The sequence below is a fragment of the Amblyomma mixtum genome, chromosome 10 (assembly GCF_055824585.1).
Source record: "Amblyomma mixtum isolate Tamu chromosome 10, ASM5582458v1, whole genome shotgun sequence".
Lineage (NCBI taxonomy): Eukaryota > Metazoa > Arthropoda > Arachnida > Ixodida > Ixodidae > Amblyomma > Amblyomma mixtum.
In genome coordinates, this window is record NC_143021.1 from 40,388,095 (window position 1) to 40,414,864 (window position 26,770).

General features: G+C 48.7%; 1 protein-coding gene across 3 annotated transcripts in view; it reads right to left on the reverse strand.

Annotated features, from left to right (window-relative positions):
- Nucleotides 1-26,770, reverse strand: part of slgA (proline dehydrogenase slgA) — a 228,041-nt gene that overhangs the window by 11,377 nt on the left and 189,894 nt on the right. For 2 of the 3 annotated variants that reach the window (XM_089563345.1, XM_089563347.1), the window contains exons 4-9: nucleotides 25,745-25,907; nucleotides 7,181-7,238; nucleotides 5,541-5,722; nucleotides 5,405-5,486; nucleotides 4,033-4,125; nucleotides 1,057-1,487 (exon numbers count right to left, since the gene is read on the reverse strand). In XM_089563345.1, the coding sequence (XP_089419471.1) occupies nucleotides 1,057-1,487; nucleotides 4,033-4,125; nucleotides 5,405-5,486; nucleotides 5,541-5,722; nucleotides 7,181-7,238; nucleotides 25,745-25,907 (1,009 nt within the window). The remainder of the gene's footprint in view (nucleotides 1-1,056; nucleotides 1,488-4,032; nucleotides 4,126-5,404; nucleotides 5,487-5,540; nucleotides 5,723-7,180; nucleotides 7,239-25,744; nucleotides 25,908-26,770) is intronic. The other variant, XM_089563346.1, reaches the window with a different exon arrangement.

Here is a 26,770-nt window from a genome sequence, read left to right on the forward strand (position 1 = left end):
GGAATTAGCATGTCTAATGTTTATGGAAGCAGTAAAAATTAAAATCGGGCAGCTTCATTTTCTTTTCACAACCCCTTTAACTAACAGGGGAGGGCGCTGGCATCGCAGTGCCACGAGCGCCACGAATGACATATTTGCTGCACGCGTGCGTGGGAGAGACGGGCCTCTTCTGCTTGGGGCCGGGGGAAGCGTGCAGACGTTCGGCGCAAGGCTCCGCTCTTTGCCAGCGGGCGACTTTGTGTTGAAACATGTTCCCGTCAGCTTGTCCCATCTGGCCTTGGAGTGTCCCTTTTGCCCTAGCGTAGGCGAACGTTAGCTCGTAACCGTGCCGGTGAGCCAGACGTCCTCGATTCCTTAGCGTATTTTGTTGCTAGCTGGCGTTATTCTTGTTGTAGCAATAAAAACGCCTTGTTTGTGTCAGCCAGTGTGTCGTTCCTTTGTTCCCGCAGAGCAAGGCCTGCCGTGGTCGGCGTGCGCTCGGTAGCATACGCGACCACTGGGTGGGGTCCGCGCGGTTTTGAACTGTGGCAGCCGCGGTTAAGTGGGGAGAACATATTTATCTCCCCCCAATTATAAAACCCCACACACTGTGATTCATGTTTCCAGCACAAAAAAAAAAAGAAAACATGGACACAGGGGGATGAGACAGACCAAACTTGAACTGAAAGCTATTCCGCAAGGGTGAATTTGATATGCACTGGGCGACACTGAAACGCAAGAGACCATTTTGGCAACAGGACAGCAATCATTATGCAGCTTTGGATGATTGTTGTCCGTGTTCTTTTCTTTCTGTGCTGGAAACAGGAGTCACAGTGTTGTCCAATAAGCCTTGGTGGCAAAATATGGTCCAAGAAGGGGCTTCAGTCGGTTCTGATGGCAGTGTGGGTAGTTTTGAATGAGACAAATTTGAGTGAGCGATGGACGCACCTCCTTGCCTCTCCAATCTGACCCTCTCTCCTGCATCTCACCCGAGCCAGGAGTGGGTGCACAACAGGGCAAGAGCAGAGCTAAAGAGAGCCTAGTCGAAATCAAGAGCCGGGAGTCGAGTGCGCTCACTTGTTGACTGTGAAGCGGATGGTGTCCTCGTTGTGGGAGGCCACCATGATGGCGATGGCTCGGCGTGCCTTCCCCTGGACCACCTGTCGCAGGCACTCGGTGAGCGTGCGGTAGTACATGGCGTTGGTGTCCTCGTAGCTGGCGTTGACGGGGTCCTCGTAGCCCAGGGTGCGTGCGCGCAGCCGCTCCTGCTCCAGGTAGGCGCCCCGCACCAGCTTGGCGCCAAAGAAGAAGCCCTGGCGCCGCGCCAGCTCCAGGTCGCGCACCACGTGGTCGTAGGTGGCACGCAGGTAGCACTGGTACGTGTTGAACACAATGGCCTTCTCCCGGTTGTACTTGCGCATCAGCTCCATGGTGATGCGGCTGATGGCCGGCTGGAAGTAGGTCTGCTCCGCATCCACCATCACCCGCACGTCACGCGCACGGGCCGCCTGGGCATCCCCCCAAACATACGGTTTCATCAACCAGCCAGTGGGCCACCCGAGGCATGGATAAAAACAACTGCAGCATTGCTGCTGACATGCCCTTTGTTTTCCTTCCAGCTCCTGAAGCAGGCCAATTTAAGTGTTGCAGTGCATTCGTAGCACAGCGGCTACATTTCTGCATGCCTCACGCGACCTTAAGGTCAAGTACACATCACAACCATTGTTCTGTTCATGAAGCCGAAACAAGACAGCACAAATATTTAGTGAACACCATGTGGTTATCTATGTATTGATTGTAATGTTTAATGCACCATTTGAAAGAAGAAAACATGCAACCAAATTTAGGTGTCTATAGTACTTTAAGGCTGAAGCTTTTATTCCCTTCAGAGTACAGAAATTTGTTACTGCTGCACGAATCGTGATATGGCTGCACTAACTGTGCACGAAATGTGGAACAAGGCTCTCCTGTTCCGCACACTGTTTTAAGTCACACATCACCACAGATTTCTTCTGATGCTCCATACAATGTCTCCTTTACGCTCAGCACTCGCAAGTTTGCCCCGCTACGACATGTGCTGGGGAGTGACCTCACTTGGGAGAAGCACCCTGACAACATCAACAATGCCACGACACAAGGCCAATCACAGCTGCAATGGTGGCTGTGACACATGGAAGAAAACGAAACTGTGCTGTGGCCAGCCTGAACTGCCGAGAAGCTGAGCCACCTGTGAACGAGGTGGTGGTATGCCCTGGGACAGGAGGGGAAGGTGCTTTCTGCCTCTGGGCATGTTCACAACTGCCGGTGTGCTCATCAAGTGCGGTGCTGTATTAGGATAAAGAAGTTTGGGTGCTGCTTACAAATTTTACGGGGCACCATACGAAGGAGGGAACGAGGTGCTCCACTCTGCCGCTGGCGGCTGCCACGGAACACGCGTTAAACCGAGAAAACATTAGGACACGCGAGATAAAACATCCGAGGCGCACCAGCGCAGCGCTTACGCACCCAGCGCCGCACCGCGACAAGCGTCGGAAAACATATGCAACTCGATGGCCTGTCGCTGCTACCGTGTTGAGCTCGGCTCGGCGAAGCAAACGGCGCGAAGGGCCGTACCGGATGCCGAGAGAACTCCGTTCTCTGATTCGTTACACCGACCGCAAACCAGCGGCCACTTCCGGCGCCGGCGCGAGCGAGGCGCCAATATCTGACATGGACAGATATTTGCCAAGCGCCAGCGCCAGCTCGCGTCTGCGCGTCGCGCATGCGCAGACCGGCTCCGGCGTACGCTGGTACGCGTAGGCGCTGCGCTCGTGCGCCTCGGATGCGCCCATGGAGATGGGCCTTTAGGACACGCGAGATAAAACATCCGCTGAAGTCGTACTGGGCAATGAGTTGGTTCATGCTTCTGGGCTGGTCTTCCCACTTGGCGTATGAACTGAGGAAGTGAGTGAGTGACGGGGCACCACCATGTTGTCCCGATGTCAGCCTTCCTTTTGAGCATGCATCCCATGATGCCTGGGCGAGTTGGCAAGGCACTTTCCTGAAGAACAGCGCGGACTTGGGTGAGGACTGAAGGAAGACACACAGACGGGCACTGTCCTCGTCCAGGAAAATGTTTCATGAAACTTCAGAATGCACTCCTTGCACCTTTTACAATTATTGGCCAAATTTCCTGGCCTTGCTGGCATGTGTTTTTAGTGTTTTCATGCTCTGATAGTCTCTTACTGATGCGTCTTCTACACTGATTGATATAAGCCTTTCTGCATGAAAGTGTAATCTTATACCTGGTAATGTTACACCAACCTTCGTTGTGTTTGGTGAAGGAGCCCCTTCCGTGTGATAGGTGGCATAGCTGATGGAAGCTTTACGAGATACTCCGGCTGTCTCATACAGAACGATAAAGATGCGCCAACCGAGATGCTCACAATAAGCCACTCAGCTGTAAGAGGGCACTGAATGCATTACGTCTAATGAAAGCTGTGTTGGGGATGTTATGTGACAATGTACTGAATGGAACTACCATGTAAGCAAGTACATGTGTACCTTGACAAGGTAGAACTACCCTCATCAAAGTTAAATCATCATCATCAGCCTGACTGCGCCCACTGCAGGGCAAAGGCCTCTCCCGTGTCTCTCCAATTAGTTGGGGCCACCGTATCCCCGCAAACTTCTTAATCTCATCTGCCCACCTAAAGCTAAACGCAGCGCTTGAAAACAACGACACAACTGCACTGTTTGTGTGCTGTGGTAAATTCAAGCACGTGGAACCAACTAGCCCAGCCATTCTTCTCCACTAAGTGCCAGGTGGAACACACATTATTCACAAGGGTGCGAAAGCGAGGCACTGGCTTCGACCAGTCTGTGGGGGAGAGACCACCGGGAACAGGCCCTGCCGTTGCAGCAATGCAGCCGCCGCTGGCCACGGAGGAGTGCACAACACCCCAACACCAAGAAGGGCTGCAAGTGAGGCTGTGCCCCCCCCCCCCCCCCCCCCCCCCCGTACCTTCCACACTGTGCAGCAATAAGGCTCAATGCAGTGGCACAAGCACTCACCCGAGCAATGGTGTGCACCCGGCGCATCATGTTGCGGAACATCTCCTCTTCTTCCTCGGTCAGGGCTGAGATGATCGGCTCCATGCGCCCCGTCTACAGCACAAGACATGCACTGCGCTGAAGAGCATTCCTGTGGACACACGTGGTCACTGAGAAATGGGCAAATGCGGCAGTGCATGTGTTAGCACTAGTGACCGATTCATGTGGGTGGACTGCGAATGCTGACACGAGCCCCACTTGTTGCTGCTCTGCCTCCGCAGCGACATCTCTGTCAGCAAGAGGCAGCTGAAACTCGGCCCGCCCTGTCTGTATCGCTAACCGATCCCCTCCCTGTCTGCCTTGGAAGGATGAAAGCACAACTGGGGGCAGGCAGGAAGGTGTAAAGAAACAATGGAAGAAGCAGCAGTTCCCTGGGAAGAAACGCAAACCCGTGGAATAAATCAGACACAGATGGCAGCAGAAACCATGGCCACCTTGGTGAGACGGCGGCATCCCAAAGACCAAAGGACACCGAGAGCACGGCGCCCCTAATTGGCAGCGACACAGATGTGGGAGCCGGGCAGGCGACACCAAACGGCGCTTTGGCTCTACAATGCAAGCCCACGCGCGATCCCTCTCCCAGATGCCGGCCCCAGTGCAAGTGTGGGGGACGTGGCCACCTAACCATGCAGAGGGGGGAGAAAGGGCGTGTTGTGAACACTGTGGCTGAAAAGGTGGGTGGACACGACCAGCATGAAAAGAGGAGTTGTCGGAAGAAGACGTATGTAATCTTTCCAGAATACAAGCAGCGTTTTTGTTATCGCTGTTCAGTTTTGGTCCCCGTGTGATTTATCCACTATTGTTCGGACCCTAAAGCTTAAAGTTCAAAGTAGTAGTATCGCTAAATTCAAAAGCTACTACAGGGTCACCGTGGACGGAGGTGGATAGCAGAGGAACTCCGAAGGGCCACTCTGGGTGGTTACCGTGAAAGGAGAAGAGTGCGGCAACAGCAGACGAATGCGTAATTGGTTACCGTAAAAGCAGGCAGAGAAGGAGGCTTACCATGGCGAAATGGTATAACCACAGAACCACCCGAAAGGAAGAGAGGTGTGGCAAGTAAAGCACGAATGGAGGATGGAGGAGGAAACATCCGGAAGGAGGGTGGAGCAATGGAATGCTCAGCCAGTGGCAGCTGGCTGAGACCCCAGGAGAGAGGAGCATTACTGGAGGAAGGAGTTGTTGTGTAAGGCAAGCACACACACGCACAATGGCCACTAGAAGGGCTAATGCACCAACACTTCTAGGAAGGGGCTCCCATTGCAGAGCTGCTCTGCAGGACGCAACCTGGTCAGCCTAGCCACACAACCAGCGATGCATGGCAGGCATCACTCACCTTCAGGTTGGGCACCTTGAACAAGTCCGAGATGAAGTAGTTGGTGTCGACCAGGCCACTCCACGAGAAGATGTTCATCAGCCTGGAACAGACCGCCTCAGCTGCTGCTGCTGCTGCTGCTGAGCACAGTACTCACCCCTTGCGGTCGTAGTCCATGCGCTCGAGCCACTTGCGGAAGGCGTCCTGGTCGGCGGGTGACACGTGCAGCTTCTGGCCAATGGTCGAAGGGCTGACGGAGGAGAGGGCCATGGCCTGCTCCGCACCCGTCACCTCCTGGAAGAACTGCCGCGTGTGCACCACCACCTCGCTCAGCTGCATCTGCACGCAAAGTGTGTGCACCTTTGTAGTCAAAGCTGATGCTGGGACCTGGCAATGAAGCTCTGCTGCATTGTATCAGTGGCGCATGAGCTTTCTCTATGGCTCTGGCCAGCCTGCTATCTGTAACACGAGGCGGTTATATATATCGGCAAGCAGTCGCTAACAAACGTTCTTCTTCTTGCTGCTTCCACTCTGCATGCTCGTTGTTGCATGCCGGAACATCTGCCCCACACTGGGAAGCGAGGCCAGGGTCCCCTTCCACTGAAGAAGTCATTTTGCCTACGGCAATACTTTCCTAGAAAATTGAAAACAAAGGCAATAAGAGTACTTACCATATTTACACAGCTGTAAGTCAAGCCATTTTTTTTTTTAATTTGAAAATCCGAAGTGGGGGGGGTCTACTTACAATCAAATCCAAAGCATGGGACCATAAATAAAGACGAGACAAATGAGATATCAGGGATGCTACAGAGTGGTTGCAATTTTATGGTTCCCTTACAGCTCTGCCCAGTGGCATGTGGCTATTCTGCATGCTTGTTTGGAAGAATTTTGCATTTTCTTTTTTTGCACTTCTAACTGCACTCGGTGCTCATGGGAGTGTCAATAGTTGATGGAAGCGCAACTGTTCCAATTGCGGCGACACTGCCCCTCAGAACGGCAGCGCTTCTGGGGAGTGCGGTCAGTTAATGGAAGAGCCAACGCTGCTCATGCACAGTTTCTCTCTGGTTCTGTTCGACGCATCTGACTTTACTGCCGGTCACGTTTTACCAGTTTTAAATGTCAGTGTCACTTGTGCTCCGGAGCCAGCAAGTGTTCAGTGCTCATTCAATGCTCGTTCATGGCTGCATTCAAGATGGATATCATTCAAGAAACAAACCACTGTGGTGGAACAGGTGTGGTGGCTGCAGAGAGGCAAAATTTTCAGCTGTCCCGCGCAGTGTCGTGGTGCGAAGTGCGGTATTCCGCCGGCTGATGATGCAAGAAGAACAATGTGCTGTGGGACCACAGCAGCGACAACGAAGTGTGGGCGAGTAGTCCACTGACTAATGCATTCTCATTGTGCCCACACCCTTCTTTTCTGACACGTGGTATGGGGGGGGGGACAACCGTGTAAATACGGTACATGCAGTGCAATGCCATGCAATCGATTGGAGGCAAACACAGGAAAGCAATTTGGATGCTTCAATGCAGAATCAACGCACAGTGACAACAGTCTCTTCAAGAGCCGCCCTTGAATGGAATGGGCTGCTGTGCAAAATGACCACCCTGGATGCTCTTTCTTCTCAACGCATAAAGCTTTGGTCACCCCCAGATGTTCTTCTGCAGTCTGTGTTTGTTGTCAGGCTCTGTACATGCGTTGCTGATGGTGTTTATTCTTTCACCTAACAGTGCCTGTTTTCACAAGTTCCTGCCTAGGCCATGAAGTGCTGTGAGATGAGCTGTCGGGAGGCCACTCACCAGGAGCTGCGGTCTGCCCAGGGCTGTCAGCTTGATGGCTGCCAGGCCAGTGCCCTCGGTGGCACCTGCAACAACAGCCACAAAAAGAAGAGAGTGCATGCACCCCCTCCATGCGTACACCCTACAACTGGTTCAACTGCACAGCGCATTCCAGCCACTTCTGGACAGCATGTTGCTATGCTTCTTTTGTCAGCCACACGAGGGCATACTTGTGAGCGAAACCACAGTGCGGTCAGAGCAAGCCCGGTGTTCACGGTGGCATGCGCACCGATGCTGCTCAGCTTCCGCACAGAGGCAGGCGTGAAAACAAGTCCATTCATCTGATCTTAGATGACTGCCTTTGCCCAGCGTGGACAGGTTTCTGCCGCTTCTGGGGAGACCCGCAGCTTCCCAAGGTTCCCCGAGAAGAAGGCATGCACTGAACGATTCTATTCTGTGCCCCCAGCCGGTCGTGCTGTTCTCCAAGACAGCCGGGGGAATCTACCTTGCACTGCACGACAGCTCCTGAAAGAGTCCTTTGGTCCTGCCGTGCACCCCTCACTTACTGCAAGAATTGGGCCACTACAGGTGGGCCACAAACAAACGTGAAAAAATGTTCCTGGGATGCTCGGTTCTCAGAAAGAGAGAAACAAAACTGCTGGCGCAGACAGCCTTGAATGCACGATGAGGCACAGATTTAGAGGGCAGCAGGAAAATTCAGCTGTCTTTGGTGTACCAGCAGATGAGACAGACACTGTGTTTCGCCGCAAAGTTTTAACAGATATTTTTTCCACTAAGTTTGAAATCACATGCAAGTCAGTCAGCAGAATTCATTACCGTGGTAAGCCTGGTAAATCACAGTCATTTTATACTTATAAGACTGCAAAGAATTCTTCCAAGGTGAAAGGTACAAGTACATCTCTACAAAATGGCTGCTCTCGAAACATGCTCAGGAGGCACAAACTTCCATGGACACTGCTTCAGAAGACAGCAAAAAAGGAGAGAAACTTTAATCAATGAAAATTTCATATAGATGGCAACCTGTTTATTTGGAATGACATGAAAAACTCTAGAGTACAAATTGGAAAGTACACTTCTATGAAAGACCGACTTCATTGCCTTGATAATAAATAACTGCGTATTGTAAACGTTAACGTCCCCAGCATTGTTAACAGATATGACCGACTTGAGGCTGTTATTTCCACATATCGTCATTCTATCAAAAACTTGGCTACCCAGCGGTATAAATGATGAAGACATGCTCCCACCGTCTCATCTGCTTTTTCGTCACCAACGAGAGGAGGTGGGGTTGTCACGCTGACGCTCCATATAATGGCAGAGCTAATGTTTTTAAATATTGTTTTTTCCTGGGAATATTACAGATTGGAGCAGTTTACCTCAGTCGGTACTAACAAGTATTGACTCCATTGAGCATCTGAATCACTGACGTCATTGTTTTCTTGCAAAATAACTAGTGCAAAATTCAGAGCAAGTGCCCCCCCCCCCCATGTCCCCCCACCCAGGCTCCCACCCACTACAGCCATTTGTTGTTCTGTCTGCCAGGTCAGCTCTGCATTCCTACACAGTGGCAATGAAAATCGAGGTCATCCATTGAGAAAACGAAAACCTGCACCAGATGTCTCAACACTTCAAGTTCGGTCAGAAATGGATGTGGAAATGGGATAAGAATTTTGACAATTTGCTACAGCAAAACTGCGGAAAAGCCAAACTCCAGTGAAGGCTAAACAATGGTGTTCAGTGAATGCATGCACCACCTGAGTTCTTTGAGCGCAAAAGAAGCCCCCCCCCCCCCCCCCCGCTTCTTTCTCAAGAGGCTGTAACAAATTTTTGGCCTCATAAAGTTCATGTTCCTAGAGATAAATTTTGAAATCCACGTGCCCTGTACTTTTTTTTTTTTTTCTGCCGGGAAAATTTTGTCGTCACCATCTTGAATTTTGGTGCCATTCTGAGATTGCGCCGCTCTGCCAGTAATTTTGACTCATGTGGAGGGAGGGGCGCCTGCTGGGAACTTTACGGTATAACCCAAATAATTCAACGTAATTCAACGAAGTTGCAAATCGCGACCTTGTGGGGCCACGCGAGGGCACATGATGCGCAATCCTCAAAATCAGCTGCATCGGTTCGAAGCATCCTTAGCCAACGTGCAGACATCTGTGATGCAGACATCGTTGCACCCCTAGTGTTCAAAGCATCTCCCAGTTTATCGCCGTGACTGCACTGCCCTTCAAACTGACCTGGAACCTACAGGCGCAGAACTGGGCCACATTTTTACTCATCCGAGCTTCACGACGTCCTTAACAACACGCCATGCCACTGCACCAATATTTCTGCCAGCATTTCATGGTCGTCTGTCTTAATCCTCTTTTCATCCTGGAGAACTGATCTTTGTTCTACTTTTGCCTCAGTCAACTCACCCACCAGGTCACTCAACCATACATCTTGGACCTTATTCTAACCACATGCCCAGACATAGCAACTCTGATATCCTACCTGCCCGGTTTAAGTTGCCATGTAGTGTTAGCATTCAAAATTAGTCACCTAAGTTAAAACAAGTAATACTGCTGAAACCGTTTGTGATTACATCAGAGCTAACTTTGAACAAATTAACAATGACACATTCAAGATGCATCTTTCAGACCGAAGCGTTAGTACTAACTGGTATATTTTTAAATCCAAAGTCAACAAACTGAATACAAAACACGCACCGAAACGTGTAATCTATTCGGATGCTAACACACGCCGATATAAACGCCTACTTGCACCGACTATCTAACCGAAAAAAGCGATTTTTATCACACATCAAAACTGGCTCCTTCAGATGACCATTGTATAAAGAAGCTAACAAAACTTATGCTCTGACACTGAAACAAGCAAAAAATTACTTCACGCAGACCACACTACCATGCATGCTCCATGATAACCCTAAAAAATTCTGGTGTGTTGCTAACCCTTCGTCAAAGACCTCAGTAACACTAACTGACTCTAGCGGAGTTTTCATCACGGAGTCTGAATGTCCATCCATTTTGAATAATATATTTTGCAAGAATTTTGTCCGATAGGTTTTATGATGGGTCATTTTTACCAAATCCGCTCTCCTACAATTGTTTGCCTATGGGTGCAACTGTTTTTGATAATTGTGGTATCGAGAAAATAATTGAGTCTTTGAAGGTGTCTGCAAGTCCAGGTGTCGACCTCATTAATGCAAAGTTTCCGAAGGCGCACTGTTCACTGTGTTTGTCACTAATCTTCAACAGTGCCTTGACACAGTCCTGGCGAGTTGGGGAGGTGGTTCCACTTCGTAAATCCGGCGGCACCGCTTTCCCATGTTTCGGAGCACATTCTTTACTCCGAAATTTTCCACTTTCTTGATTATTCAAATTTGTTTTTCTCACACGCACAACATGGCTTCCGAACTCTTGCGAAACACAACTAATTACCTTTATGCATAAGCTCCACCTAATTGCTGCTCCCTTGCCAATATCATTTTCTTAGATTTTGCCAAGGCATTTGATATAGTTTGCCACAAACTACTATTCTTAACTTAACTTTGACCTAAAAATCATTACATGGCCAGAACATTTTCTTTGTCACTGTTCTCAGTTCATACCTTGCAACAATCATACTTGATCCTGCAGAGCTGTCAACTCTGGTGTGCCTCAAGGCTGGGTTCCCTTCTTTTCTTAATCTGCAATGTCAACTTACCCCAGCATGTTACCCCTATCTATCTGCTGATGACTGCACTGTGCTTACCAGGATGTTAACACGTTGCAAACTGATCTCGACGCTATCTTTGAATGGTGCAGTCATTGGTTTATATTACGTCTGACCTAACATGGCCCCTTCATATTAACCATATAAAATCTACGGCTAATCGAATGCTCGGATATCTGCAAGACAATATTTCTTCTGCCCCAGTACCACTACAATTGCTCCTGCACAAAATACTACTCCACACTAAGCTTGAGTACGCCTCCTCTGCCCCAAGCTCTGCCAAGCTCACTCAGTCACTCGCACGTGTTCAGAATAATTCTGCTTGGTCCAATCATGGCTAAAATCCGACTGCCAGGAAGGAGTCCCCTCGCCCCACAACCACGACGGACGATGAACCTGTTGTTGTGCACCCGCCCTTCCCACACGGCCACTTCCTGCGGGATTGGAACCACCTCCTGTTGCCACCATGGTATGATGAGGAGCCCTGCATCTTTTCTTCCTTTTGTTGCTCCCATTTAATCATGTCAAATGGCCTGTCGATAGATGAAATAAGTGAAATCTTTGCACTGCTGTTCCTCACTCAAAAAAAAAACTGTATTCATGGTTCAGTGCTTCGCTTTCCAGTCATGGTTCTGTCGTGGACATTCCTTCATCACCGGGGAGAATGTTTCTGGCATTGTTCTTGCAGCTGCATTCCTCACTTCAAAACACACACACAATGCAGAAAAGTTTATATGTATGAAAAAGGTAACTATGACGCCATAATTAGGGAACTTGATTCATTTTTTATGGTTTTCATAGATAGTTCCATTTCCTGTGATGTAGACGAACTGTGGACAACATTCAAGAATAAGCTGTTGTCTCTCGTTGATCAGTTTATTCCCGGAAGGCTGATGTCACCTAATAAACGAGCGGATAAACCATGGATCAATAAAAGAATGCGCGCATCAATTAGAAAGAAAGCTCAGGTTTATAAAAGGTATTGTAAAACAAAAAACCCATCTGTGTACGCGCGACTCAGAATCCTGACTGCAAACCTTAAGAGCGAATTAAAGGCAGCAAAGAGCTTGTACCTATCCTCATTGGCAGACAAACTAAAAACGAACCCAAAAGAAGTGTGGCGCTTTATCAAATGCAACAAAAAGGATGTTGTTGGTATTCCGGCCATTAGGGATGGCGACAATATGTTGAAAGACGACATAGCCCGAGCAGAGTGTTTCAATGCATATTTTCACTCAGTCTTCTCAGCTTGGTGCTCAGACGCAATTACGGAACAGCAGGAACAGCTTAATGCAATGCCAGATATGGTTGTAACCGATCAAGGTGTCAAATCATTGCTACAAAACCTAAATGCGCATTCCGCACCAGGTCCTGACGGCATTCCGAACTATATTCTAAAACACTGTGCAGAACATATCAGTCCCTTTTTGGTTACTTTATTCAACAAGTCACTACAGACCGCGAAACTACCTATAGACTGGAAAATAGCCAATGTTACACCAGTTCACAAAAAGGGTGATCGTAGCCAGGTTTCCAATTACCGCCCCATATCTTTAACATCTGTTTGTTGCAAAACCCTGGAGCACATAATCTATTCTGGACTTGTAAAACACCTTCAAGACAACAGTTTTTTCACATCAGCACAGCATGGCTTTCGATCAGGGCTGTCATGTGCAACGCAGCTAACTGAGTTCATTCATGACATTGCATCCGGAATGAACGACTGTTTTCAGATAGATGCTATTTTTCTAGATTTTAAGAAGGCTTTTGACGTTGTGCCGCACCACCTTCTTTTAAAAAAAATGTCATGCCTTGGTCTCCTTGACTATCTGTTCGGTTGGCTACAAGATTATTTAAGGGCACGCCAGCAGCAGGTGGTAATCAATGGTGCATCATCCTCGCCTGTCGATGTTTTATCTGGAGTGCCACAGGGTTCGGTGCTCGGACCATTACTGTTCCTCATATTCATCAATGACATACCTGCCGGCCTCAGATCCACTGTCAGACTGTATGCTGACGATTGCGTTTTGTATTCCCCTGTCACGTGCCTTGATGATCTTTGTGTATTACAGGCTGACCTTGACAGAGTTTGCGAGTGGTGCTTGAAGTGGGGCATGGAATTGAATGTATCTAAGTGTTTCCATGTGCAATTTACAAACAAAAAAAAGAAAATTCTTGGATCGTACCTTTTAAACCATGACACTATCCAAACTACTGATAAGGTTAAATATCTCGGTGTTATACTCACAGCATCCCTCGACTGGACAGCCCATGTTGACATGATAACTGCCAAAGCTTCTCGTCTTTTGTATTTTTTCCAACGAAATTTCAAAAGCTCTCCCCAGGTACTAAAAGAAACATTATATTTGACAAATGTCAGGCCAGTATTAGAATATGCATGTGTAGCATGGGACCCTTTCACGGGTACACTCATTGACAAGTTAGAAAGGGTACAGAAACGCGCTGCAAGGTTTGTGACTGGAAATTTTAATTTTCATATAAAGAGCTCCGAACTTCGCGACAGTATTGGTTGGAAGACTTTAGCAACCCGAAGAAAAATCTTCAGGCTGAAGTTCTTGCACAGTATTTACAATGATTGTACCGGTATTAATAAAAACACTTATCTAAAGCAGCCATATTACATTTCGGAGAGACTCGATAACACGAAAAAGATTAATAGTTATCAATGCCGCATTAATGTATTTAAGTATTCGTTTTTCCCTAACACAATCCTGGGCTGGAATAAGCTTCCGAATGATGTGGTTTGTGCACCTGATTTCGTAAGTGCTGTTGAAGCGATAGTCTGATGTATTTTTTTTTTTTTTTTAGTTTTTCCCAGGTCTCGTGTGTTTACCAGCACTGTGCCATCACTCATACCAGTTGTAAACTCATTTAGTCTTCTTTTAATACGTTGTGTTATCCTTGCTGACATGTTTTCCAATATCTTCTTTGCATTTGTTATTGTATATAGTAATAACCCCCCTACAATAATGCCTCATGGGCGCTGTAGGTACTTTGAATAAATAAATAAATAAATAAATAAATAAATGACAACACTCAAGCATCCTTAGCCAGAGGCCGGTCGTGGATCCCAAATTGAATACAAATAAGTCTACTGACGATTCAGGAGAAGAAAAAAAACATACGTATTTGTCGGTGTAGGATGAAACAACTGCAATGCAAAACAACATTATACAAACTGACACACTATCATATGACATACATACTGACGCCAGCGCTCGTGCAGACGGAAGCGCCATTCAAGAAGAAGAGGAAGTGTGTGTCTGTGGAAGTGCACCTGGAAGCGCACGTCTGGGCTGCGCCACTGTTGACCCTCGGCCGCTGATTACCACCGTGACATCTGGTGGAGGTGCGGGGTACGTCGTTAATGCACCGTACGCCCTCTTCAAGCCGCAATCCAAGCCCCGGACAAATACCGAAGGTAGACACGCCAGTCCACCAGGGCATTGCAGGGCTTACCTCCCGAATTTGGACTGCTCCCCGTTTCCCATTGTTCACGGAGGGCAGGTGCTACAACAATGAATCCTTCCGCTACAGTGTCGCCGGTTCTGCTCCACCACCAGCGAGAGCCACCCCATTTCCACGGCCAACCATACGAAGACGCCGAAGACTGGCTGGACCAGTATGACCGGGTGGCCATCTACAATGGTTGGGGTGCTGACTGCAAGAAGCGGCATGTTTATTTCGCCCTTGAAGACTACGCGCGGACCTGGTTTCTGAACAATGAATCTGGCCTTGGAACCTGGGACACGTTCAAAACGGAGTTCCTCCACGTCTTCAAGGACAGCACGTTGCGCAAGCAGAAGGCTGACCTGCTTTTAAAGGCCAGACATCAACTCCCCAGCGAGAATGTGACGGTGTATGTGGAGGAAATGAAGAGGCTCTTCCGACATGTGGACCCAAGCATGTCGGAGGAGAGGAAGCTGAGCTTCCTGATGAAAGGTGTCAAGGAGCAGCTGTTTGCCGGCCTGGTTCGAAGTCCTCCAGTCACTGTAGCTGACTTCGTAAAGGAGGCGAGCAGCATCGAAAAGTCCCTTGACATGAGGGCCCGGCAGCACGACCGCATCGATGCTCACCACCACTGTGGAGGGCGCCACGGTGAATTCTGCAGACTCCTTACGTGAGATGGTTTGATGCATCGTGAGGGAGGAACTGGCGAAGCTCTTTCCGGACAAGAAAGCCTCAGCCTAGCACACTTGCTGACGTTGTCCGTGAGGAGGTGCAGCAAGCTCTAGGCACTTGTCCAGCACTACCTGTTCCCGGCCCTGTGCTGCCTCCGCCCCCGAATCTCAGCTACGCCGCCGTCACAAGCCGTTTTATTCCATCCCAGCCGAACCGATGTTACGACACACCTGCCTCCGCCGCTACACGAACTCCACCTCCCCAGCCGAATTCTCCACAGCAGCTAGGACGCCGCAGAACGGATGCCTGGAGAGCGCTAAACAATCAGCCGCTGTGCTACCATTGTGGTGAGGCTGGACATGTTTATCGCCGCTGCCCATACAAGGAGATGGGCCTTCGAGGATTCCCCGTCGGTTGTCCTCGTCCGATGTATGGAGAACGACCGCAGGAGATTGCGGACTACATCTCGCAAGCGGACTCGATCTCCATCGCCGCGTCGCTACAGTTCTCCAGGACGAGGCCAGTCCCCGTAGGGGAAACTAGATGCCTCTGGAGGTGCGGCTGCTCAACGACGAATTATACAAGACCCTCCATCGCCACAAGACAGTTCTCAACCAACGCCGAATTCCACAGCCGTACCGACGATTCTTGAGCCCACGTACCTCAAAACTAGCCGATGTCCTGACGCACCCCTCCATGGCCACGACGCCTTTCCTCGATGCCGAACTCCTTCTACGCATCGCAGCCGAGACCGAATGCCTCGACATCCCCAAAGGAAGACACCACCCACTGCCGACTTGGAGATTTCGGTTGACGGCGCCGATGTAACCGCGCTGTTGGATACTGGTGCCGATTATTCAGTACTTAGTGGACAATTCGCCGCGGCACTAAAAAAAGATCACAACCGCTTGGGACGGCCCACAGATGCGTACTGCAGGGGGACATTTAATTGCACCTACGGGAACGTGCACGTCGAGGGTAACCGTGCAAGGCCAAACATTCTTGGCAACGTTCGTAGTGTTAGCCGAGTTAGCTGAGTGCTCCCGGGACATCATACTACGTATGGACTTTCTGACCGAAAACGGTGCAGTTATTGATCTGCAATCGCAGTCCGTCAACTTCTCGACCGAGAAGGCCATATCCGTGGATAGTGTTCTCCCAGCGGCGCTGCACATTCTGGACGAACACGTGACCGTGCCTCCACGTTCTAGTGTGATAACTTCCGTCGCCAGGGCGGTTGTCTTCCTCGAAGACAGCAAGGTCAATGTTCTTCTTACCAACTTCAGCAACGAACACCAACACCTTAACAAGGGGACGACTGTGGCGTATATTGACGCTCTTAGTGACAATAGGTGTGTGCACAGTTTGACAACTGCTTCAACAACTGAGCCCGACGGACTTGCTGGTGTTAAGTATGACATTAACCCAGCCCTCCCGCTCGACCAGCGAGACAAAGTGCGGGAACTGCTCAATCGCTACCGTGGTGCCTTCGCGTCCTCGCCACGCGTCGGGCGGACGCATCTTGCGAAACATCGCATTATTACAGATGAACATGTTCCGCCGCTCCGACAGTCACCTTATCGAGTGTCTACCAAAGAACGTGAGGCTATTAGCACACAGGTGAAAGATATGTTCGCAAACGACATTATTCGCCCTTCTAGGAGCCCGTGGGCAGCAGCTGTAGTGCTTGTGAAGAAGAAGGACGGCACCTTACGATTCTGCGTTGACTACCGTCGGTTAAACAACATCACTAAAAGGATGTGTATCCGCTGCCCAGAATTGATGATGCCTTGGATCGCTTATGCAACACCAGATATTTTTCTTCCATGGATTTGAAGTCTCATCATCATCATCATCATCATCAGCCTGACTACACCCACTGCAGGGCAAAGGCCTCTCCCATGTCTCTCCAATTAACCCTGTCCTTTGTCAGTTGCCGCCACTGTATCCCTGCAAACTTCTTAATCTCATCCGCCCACCTAACTTTCTGCCGTCCCCTGCTACGTTTGCTTTCTCTTGGAATCCACTCCGTTACCCTTAAGGACCAGCGGTTATCTTGCCTTCGCATTACATGCCCTGCCCAAGCCCATTTCTTCCTCTTGATTTCAACTAAGATGTCATTAACCCGCGTTTGTTCCCTCACCCACTCCGCCCTCTTCCGATCTCTTAACGTTACACCTATCATTTTCCTTTCCATAGCTCGCTGCGTTGTTCTTAACTTAAGCTGAACCCTCTTTGTTAACCTCCACGTTTCTGCCCCATAGGTGAGTACCGGTAGGATACAGCTGTTGTATACTTTTCTCTTCAGGGATATTGGTAAGCTACCATTCATGATCTGAGAGAACCTACCATATGCGCTCCACCCCATTCGTATTCTTCTAGTTATTTCCCTCTCATGATCCGGATCTGCGATCACTACCTGCCCTAAGTAGACATATTCTCTTACTACTTCCAGCACCTCGCTACCAATGGCGAACTGCTGTTCCCTTGCTAGGCTGTTGAACATTACTTTGGTTTTCTGCATGTTAATTCTTAGCCCCACCGTTCTGCTCTGCCTGTCTAACTGATTGATCATGCTTTGCAGTTCTTGTCCTGAGTGGCTTAGCAAGGCAATGTCATCAGCGAATCGCAAATTACTCAAGTATTCTCCATTAACTCTTATCCCCAACTGTTCCCATTCCAGTCCCCGGAATACCTCCTGTAAGCACGCAGTGAAGAGCATTGGCGAGATCGTGTCTCCCTGCCTGACCCCTTTCCGTATTGGAATTTTATTGCTGACTTTATGGAGAACTATAGTAGCTGTGCAATCATTATAAATATCTTCCAATATTTTCACATAACACTCTTCTACAGCCTGATTCCGCAATGCCTGCATGACAGCTGAGGTTTCCACTGAGTCAAATGCTTTCTCGTAATCAATGAAGGCTATATATAAGGGTTGGTTATATTCTGCGCATTTCTCTATCACCTGACTGATAGTGTGAATGTGGTCTATTGTCGAGTATCCTTTACGAAAGCCTGCCTGATCATTTGGTTGACTAAAGTCCAAGGTTGTCCTGACCCTATTAGCGATTACCTTAGTAAATACCTTGTAGGCAACGGACAATAAGCTGATTGGTCTGTAATTCTTCAAGTCCTTGACATCTCCTTTCTTATGAATTAAGATAATGTTAGCGTTCTTCCAAGCTTCTGGTACTCTCGAGGTCACAAGGCATTGCGTATAGAGGGTGGCTAGTTTTTGTAGCACAATCTCTCCTCCGTCCTTCAACAAATCTGCTGTTACCTGATCCTCACCAGCTGCTTTCCCTCTTTGCATTGCTCCTAAGGCTTTCTTTACTTCCTCCTTCGTTACTGGCAGGATGTCCCATTGCTGTGCTTGACTGCCTCCCTCAGTAACTTGATGATTACACTCGCTACTGTATAGATTTGTGTAGAACTCTTCGGCTAATTCAACTATCTTATCCATATTGCTGATGACATTGCCCTGTTTGTCTTTTAGCGCATACATCTGGTTTTTACCTATGCCCAGTTTTCTCCTCACTGATTTTAGGCTACCGCCGTTCCTTAGAGCATGCTCAATTTTCTCCATGTTAAACTTTCTTATGTCGGCTACCTTGCGCTTATTGATTAACTTCGATAGCTCTGCTAGTTCTATCCTGTCTGTGGAGTTAGACGTCCTCATGCTTTGGCGTTTCTTAATCAGATCTTTGGTCTCCTGAGATAGCTTGCTGGTATCCTGTCGAACCATCCTACCACCTACTTCTGCGGCGCACTCTGTAACGATAGCTGTAAGATTATCATTCATTGTTTCAACACTGCGGTCGTCTTCATCAGTTAAAGCGGGATGTCATAGGGCTTAGTGAGGTTAGGAGGACAGATGAGGCGTATACAGTACTAAAGGGCGGGCATGTACTGTGCTATCGTGGATTAGCAGATAGGCGAGAACTAGGTGTGGGATTCCTCATTAATCAGGATATAGCTGGCAACATCGAGGAGTTTTACAGTATTAACGAGAGAGTGGCAGCTATCGTAATTAGGCTTAATAAGAGGTACAAGCTGAAGGTGGTACAGGCCTACGCGCCTACATCAAGTCATGATGACCAGATAGTTGAAAGCTTCTATGAGGATGTGGAATCGGCAATGACCAAAGTAAAATCACAGTACACTGTACTGATGGGCGACTTTAATGCAAAGGTAGGTAAAAAGCAGGCTGGAGACAAGGCGGTAGGTAACTATGGCATAGGTTCTAGGAACAGTAGGGGAGAGTTATTAGTAGAGTTCGCAGATAGAAATAATTTACGGATTATGAATACCTTCTTCCGCAAACGAGCAAACAGGAAGTGGACTTGGAAGAGCCCCAATGGTGAGACTAAAAATGAAATAGATTTCATACTGTGTGCACACCCTGGCATCGTAGAGGATGTGGAGGTCCTCGGTAAGGTCCGTTGTAGTGACCACAGAATGGTAAGGTCTCGTGTTAGCTTAGATTTGAAGAGGGAACGGAGGAAACTGGTGAAGCGAAAGGCTATTAACGAGTTAGCATTAAGAGGGAAGGTAGAGGAATTCAGAATGTCGCTGCAAAACAGATTTTCCGGATTTGAAGTCTGTATATTGGCAAATTGAGGTAGACGAAAGAGACCGCGAAAAGACAGCATTCATCACTCCAGATGGGTTGTATGAGTTTCAGGTGATGTCATTTGGTCTTTGTTCGGCACCCGCGACTTTCCAAAGGCTCATGGACACCGTTCTTGCGGATTTGAAGTGGCAAACTTGTCTGGTCTACCTGGACGATGTCATCATATTTGCGCCGACTTTCGAGGAGCACCTTCGTCGTCTCGAGGAGGTCTTGCAGGCAATAACGTCATCAGGCCTCACTCTAAAAGCCAAAAAATGCCATTTTGCTTATGAAGAGTTAAAGTTTTTAGGCCATGTCGTCAACAAAGAAGGGGTTCTTCCGGATCCTGAAAAAACATTCGCCATTGCCAATTTTCCACCGCCGCGTGACCAAAAGGAAGTTCGTCGCTTCCTCGGGTTATGCGCATATTACCGCCGCTTCGTGAAGAAGTTCTCTAAAATTGCTTCACCCCTTACTGACCAGACAAAAGCGCATGTACCGTTCAAGTGGGAACCTCCGCAGCAGAAGGCGTTTCAAGAGCTTCAACGCCGCCTCAAGTCACCCCCTGTGCTGGCGCTTTTTGATGAGCTTGCTGAGACACGGGTACACACCGATGTGAGCAACGTTGGTTTGGGTGCTGTCCTTGTTCAAGTTCACTGAGACCAAGAACGTGTCATCGCCTATGCCAGCTGTGCACTCTCCAAGACAGAGAGCCAACTACTCTGCCTCTGAAAAAGAGTGCCTCGCCATCGTGTGGGCAGTTTCCAAGTTCAGACCATACCTTTATGGCCGATCCTTCAAAGTAGTGACCGATCATCATGCCCTATGCTGGCTGACCAATCTCAAGGATCCTTCCGGCCGCCTAGCTAGATGGAGCCTTTGACTTCAAGAGTTCGATATCACCGTCATTTACAAATCCGGTCACACACATGCAGACGCAGATTGTTTGTCTCGTGCTCCAGTGCAACCAGCTCCAGATGACACTGCTGACGACAAAGAATTATTCCTGAGTGCAATACATACCAACGATTTCGCCGAGCATCAACGCGCCGACCCGATCTTCACGACGTCATTCGTTATCTTGAAGGAGCCAGCCGCCGAGTTCCTAAAGCCTTCAGGCGTGCTTTGTCGTCTCTCTGCATACGTAACGGTGTTATCTTTAGGAAGAACTTCGCTGCCAACACTAGGCCGTACTTGCTGGCCGTCCCCGTGTCCCTACACAATGAAATTCTTTATGCCTGCCATGACGAACCAGCTTCCGGCCACCTTGGGGTTACTAGAACGCAAGCCAGAATTCAAGAGAAGTACTACTGGCCGCGCCTGGATCATGACGTTGCACACTACGTCCGCACTTGTTGGGATTGCCAGCGCCGTAAGGTCCCGCCCGTGAAGCCAGCCAGATTCCTCAAGCCCACTGAGCCGCCTTCGCAAGCGTTTCAACAAGTCGGCATGGACTTGCTGGGACCCTTCCCTACATCAGGCCCTGGGAAAAGGTGGATAATAGTAGGCACTGATTATCTCACGCGTTATGCAGAGACAGCATCCCTTCCGAGTAGCACCGCCCTCGAAGTAGCCCAGTTCTTTGTGCATCAAAATCGTTTTACATCATGGTGCTGCACAAGTTTTGATTACGGACAGAGGGGCTGCCTTCTCCTCTGAGCTCTTGCACCATATTCTAGTTTTCAGTCACACCAGTCACCGTAGGACGACTTCTTATCATCCCCAAACTAACGGACTGACGGAACGTCTAAACAAGACGCTTGCAGACATGCTTTCCATGTACGTGGACGTGGAACATAAGACCTGGGACGACGTCCTGCCCTATGTCACGTTCGCGCATAATACAGCCGTACAAGAAACCACCAACATGACGCCCTTTAGCCTCGTTTATGGCCGTCAGGTGACGACAACACTCGATGCCATGCTGCCCCATGACGACGACCACCCAAATGACGACGTTGCATCCTTCTTACAACGCGCAGAAGCTGCCCGCCCACTCGCACGGCTTCGCATTCAAGACCAACAGGGCCAGGACGCGCAACGCTACACCCTACGGAGGCGGCTTGTTGAATGCCTCCCGGGTGATCTTGTCTGGGTTTGGTCCCCAATCCGACGACGCGGCCTAAGTGAAAAGCTCTTGCGCCGCTATTTCGGTCCTTACCGAATTGTGCGACGCCTTGGAGCCCTGAACTATGAAGTCGTCCCCCACGAGCCCTAACAATCTCGCCGCCACCCCCGCCACGAGGTGGTCCACATGGTTCGCCTGAAGCCCTACTACGAAAGCGTGCACTAACTCGGCAGCATCGGGTTGATGCCTTCGGAGGAGGGGGGATAATGACGCCAGCGCTCGTGCAGACGAAAGCGCCTTTCAAGAAGCAGAGGAAGTGTGTGTGTGCAAGTGCACCTGGAAGCGCACATACGGGCTACGCCGCTGTTGACCCTCAGCCGCTGATTACCACCATGACAATATTACCAAAGAAAAAAGAAAGGTCATTCTACATTCAGACTGCCAAGTTCAATAGATTAACAGCAATATGCCACGCCACAGATGCACATAGTGTCGCTTTATTGAGACACTTCTGTGTGAAGAAAGAAATTCTTCAATGCTCTTAAAGGTGACGATATGACAGCATGGGACAGCATTCTTAATTTTGACACCACAAAAACGGAGACCATAATGATTGTTAGATACTGGAAAAAGAACTTTCCATGAGTGGCTGAACGAGAACTGGACGGAGGGGGCTTGTATGAAACTAAAGGTAAGGTGTTGCAAATAACGATAGTCTGTTAGGTTAGTTAGTGGCATAATGTTATTTTGTTTAAATAAAGGCTGCGATGGAGTTCTAGGTGCAACAGAATTGATCATTCTAAGAGCCCTTTTTTGCAGCTTTACCACGGGATCAATATACGATGGATACACAAGGCCTCAATACAGTATGCCAGCTGCGACTGAAACAATACAAGGGGGACTACTGCGCACAAAAAGGCACAGACAAGAAGGTAACACAACAAGTGCAGACTGGCGACTAAAACGACACCCCTCTTATAGCTTCAAACTGTCACATCACACATATACGCACAACAAAAACCTGTCTTCATTCTGGTACAGTTCTGATACAGTTGTTGTGTTGCCTTCTTGTCTCTTTGTGCGCAGTGGCCCCCCTTTTATTCACCGTGATTGACCAACTGGCCCAACAACGCACGCTCTTAAACTGAAATATAATGCTTTTAACGTATTAGTGTGAAAGTATTTAGATGCTTTCACTCATGTATAGCAAGAGCACGACAACTTTTTCCACAGGGCATCAATGTGCTGGTGCCAGCTGAAATCTCTATCCAAGATCATGTATGAGATTGCGTCAACCTGCTGCAACTCACCTGCTCCAATACGCAAGCTGCAGGGTCATACCCACACTGGCTTATGCGGCGATTTGAAAGTAATATATTTCGTTTTTTCAGTGTTCAGCGATAGACGGTTAGATTGGAACCAGGTTTAATGCATTGAATCTCCTCATTAAGCACGATTATACCATCCTCTATAGATTCGGCAGTAACTACCATAGCCGTGTCATCCGCAATACATAATGACATGTGATTTCTCTGCATATACAGGAAGGTCATTCACGTAAAGGGAAAAAAAGAATAGGTCCCAGAACCGAGCCATGTGGAATACCCATGGACACTGTTAGCAAATCTGAGACATTGTCGGCAATTTGGACCTGTTAGGAACAATCACATGAATAACTTCTTAGGAACTGCAAGGCCAAACCTCTAAAACCAAATCTTTCCAAGTTTTTTGGACAGAATATATACAGCAAATATAGTTTCAAGGTCACTTAAGAAGATGTTATGAGTATTAAGCGCTCATCAAGAGGACGGCAAAACTCACCCGGGTGAGTGAGCGAACGCTTTACCTGTGGACAACGCAGATGTTGAAGGCGGACCGAATGTCGTCCCCAAAGAAGCCGGCAGCGTTACAGTGATGAACAATGCACCGTATCATTGTGTGAAGCAGGATATAGAGTGTGGCGGATGAGTAGCCTCCGAAAAGGACATACAGACTTGGCTGTCCGGAAAAGGTGTCGCGTGGAGCAGCGACATGGTGAGGGCCAAGCTCATGCATCTTGTCAACAACGTAAACACAGGTGGGGGGGACCGATGCCATGTGGACTGCATAGCCGAAACTGCTGGGCGCCTGCCACCCTGCCACTGCCAGCTGAACCCGATAGAGCTCGTCCGGAGCGACGTCAAGGGTTTCGTGGCCAGTCGAAACAAGACGTTTAAGCTCCAGGACCTCTGGTTTGGCAAGGCATCATGACTGCTGAGAATCACGTGCAGCCTGCTATCAGTGAGGAAGATGTGATGACGAAACTGGAGCACACCATCAATGATGTTGTTGACCAGGAGGATCACACAAAAGTCAGGACCATCCAGTACTGTCGCAGTGAGAGCAATGAAAATGAGAACGACATCATCTCTCATGAAATATGGCAGACGTCGTAGTGCAGGGCTTCGGATTAATTTTGACAGCTTGTGTGTTGACTTTTGTGCAGCTCATGGGCTTGTTTTGCACTTCGCCACCAACGACATTGGGCTGCCCCGGCCTGCATTCGACCCAGCTCAATAGTGTAGTGACCATGCTAGAATAAATACATTCATGTACACATGACAGGAGCATTGAAAATATAACTGTCACGTGACAACAGAGGAACTGATATGAACAGGTGGCGACAAAAAAAAAGAAAAAGTGGGGCCAGTCCCTTTGGAACAGGTGTAAGCCTGTCCAAAAACAAACAGATGAAAGAATAAAAAGACATCAGGCGGCACCTGCTAGAGGTAGAAAGAAGCAAACTACTAGGACGCCTTCTTTCACATGGGTGGAGCCACCTGTCAGTAACTGGCGGGGCGAAACGCACGTAGAAACACACTAACGTAGTGCGTGCCATCCTGATTGGACGAGAGAGCTCTACCTTTCGTAGTGCTGCAAGCATCTTGTGAGACGGAGTATAATGTGCCTGCATCATTATTTTTATTTGCTTATTTTTAATTTTTACATACTGCAGCCTCGCAATAAGGCTATCTGTGGCAACTGGGATTTGAATGATAATCATTTGCAGATATGCTACGATGGTTAGTACAGTGGCTTAGATGTGTTTCTAAACATCCGATGTATCGAATCCTCTCGCGTTCCGGCTGCTGGATGTTGAGATTCAGATGAAAGGAAAGACAGTGGAGAACAGGAAAATGCATACATTTCGCAGCGTTCACCTTAGATGCAGAACGTTTTTGTTCAAACTGCTCTGGTATCCTTGTTAGAAATGCTCTGTTTCTGTTCTCTTTTACCTTTGACTTCATGAGACGTTTTTGTTCCTTTTAACTTATGCTTTTAACTTTACATTTCGTTTTTGACCATGCTCCGGTTCGCGCTTTTAATCTTGCCCGTTTTTAATGTTTTCTAGTCATTTACTAGTTTCGGCTCACTGGGTGTGCTGAGTGTTGAATCCATGCTGTGCCAAATGTTTGATAAGGCTGTTGATGAATGGTGTTTAGATATGAAGATTTATTTGTGTGCTGTTAATGATTTCTGATGTCACATGGCTTGCATTTAAAACCCTGCCTCTTAATGCATTGTTGGCAGTTTGGCGCCTGTCCTTCTGTGTTGATCCTCGTCTGGCCGCGTGTTCGCTCCTGCCAGCCATGCCACAAGACGGACAACTCGAGCAGTGAAAGCACCTATAGTCGGATACAACTTAAGTCTGCAGTGAAGCTCCACCCACATTCAGCCTCCGCGCACAGAATTCCTCCACGACGAAAACGTAGTCCGCTGCTTAAACGTTTTTTGTTAGGAAAACAAGAAGTTTTATCACAAGAAAAAAATATGATCTCTAGAACTTTGATACATGGATTGTCTGATATAGACAAACACTGAAAAGGTGATTTCGTTTACAGCTGCGAGTGGCCAGCGGAGTAATACAAGACGCCGCGGACTGCGGCCCAGTGTTAGCAACTGCTGTTTTTTTAAGTTGTACCCTACTATAGGCACCAGTTGGGTGACGGGCACCCTCCCACAAGTGCGGTGAGAGACAGGAAGTGAGGTGGCACCTGCGACGGCGTCGATGCACTGCAGGAAAATGTCCATGTTCTTCTCGCACTGGGCCTCGTTGAGGTAGAAGTAGGTGCGTGCCATCACGTGCGGATGCCGCCGGTCGGCAAACTGCTCGCTCGGCTGGAACTGCCGCAGGTGGCCCCCTGCTCCTCCTGCACAGCCCCTCACCACTGAGGTGGTGGACACTTTTCACGCAGGCATGGATTTATCACCCCCACACTGGAATCTCAACAGCACTGACATGCAACCTTGGGCCGACTGCAGTGCCCCCTAAGACCCATGTGTTATTATTCACAAGTCATAATTATCATCATCATCAGCCTGACTACGCCCACTGCAGGGCAAAGGCCTCTCCCATGTCTCTCCAATTAACCCTGTCCTTCGACAGCCGCGGCCACTGCATTCCCGCAAACTTCGTAATCGCACCCGCCCACCTGACTTTCTGCCGCCGCATGCTACGTTTGCTTTCTCTTGGAATCCACTCCGTTACCCTTAAGGACCAGCGGTTATCTTGCCTCGGCATTACATGCCCTGCCCAAGCCCACTTCTTCCTCTTGATTTCAACTAAGATGTCATTAACCCGCGTTTGTTCCCTCACCCACTCCGCCCTCTTTCGATCACCTAACATTACACCTATCATTTTTCTTCCCATGGCTCGCTGCGTTGTCCTTAACTTAAGCTGAACCCTCTTTGTTAACAAGTATCACGTGGATTACACTCAATGGTGACTCCAGTCTGGAAAGCAGCAAAACAATCTTTACTGGGCTGGGTTTCGCCCATGAAGAAATGAACAGCTTGGCGGTGGCCACAAGTGTGCTTGTCCAAGAACAGAATCACAGCCGCTCTCAGCCACTCTCCCTTCATGGGGAAATCACTTGGATCGCTGTGCAGGAAGCACGACAGCATTCTCCTTTCACCTGCCAGTCTATTCCTTCAACTCCAATCGTCATTGTCTCTGGTTGTGATTCCATTCCACTCCTAGCAGGCAACTTATGGCGCACTGTTGGATCGTCCC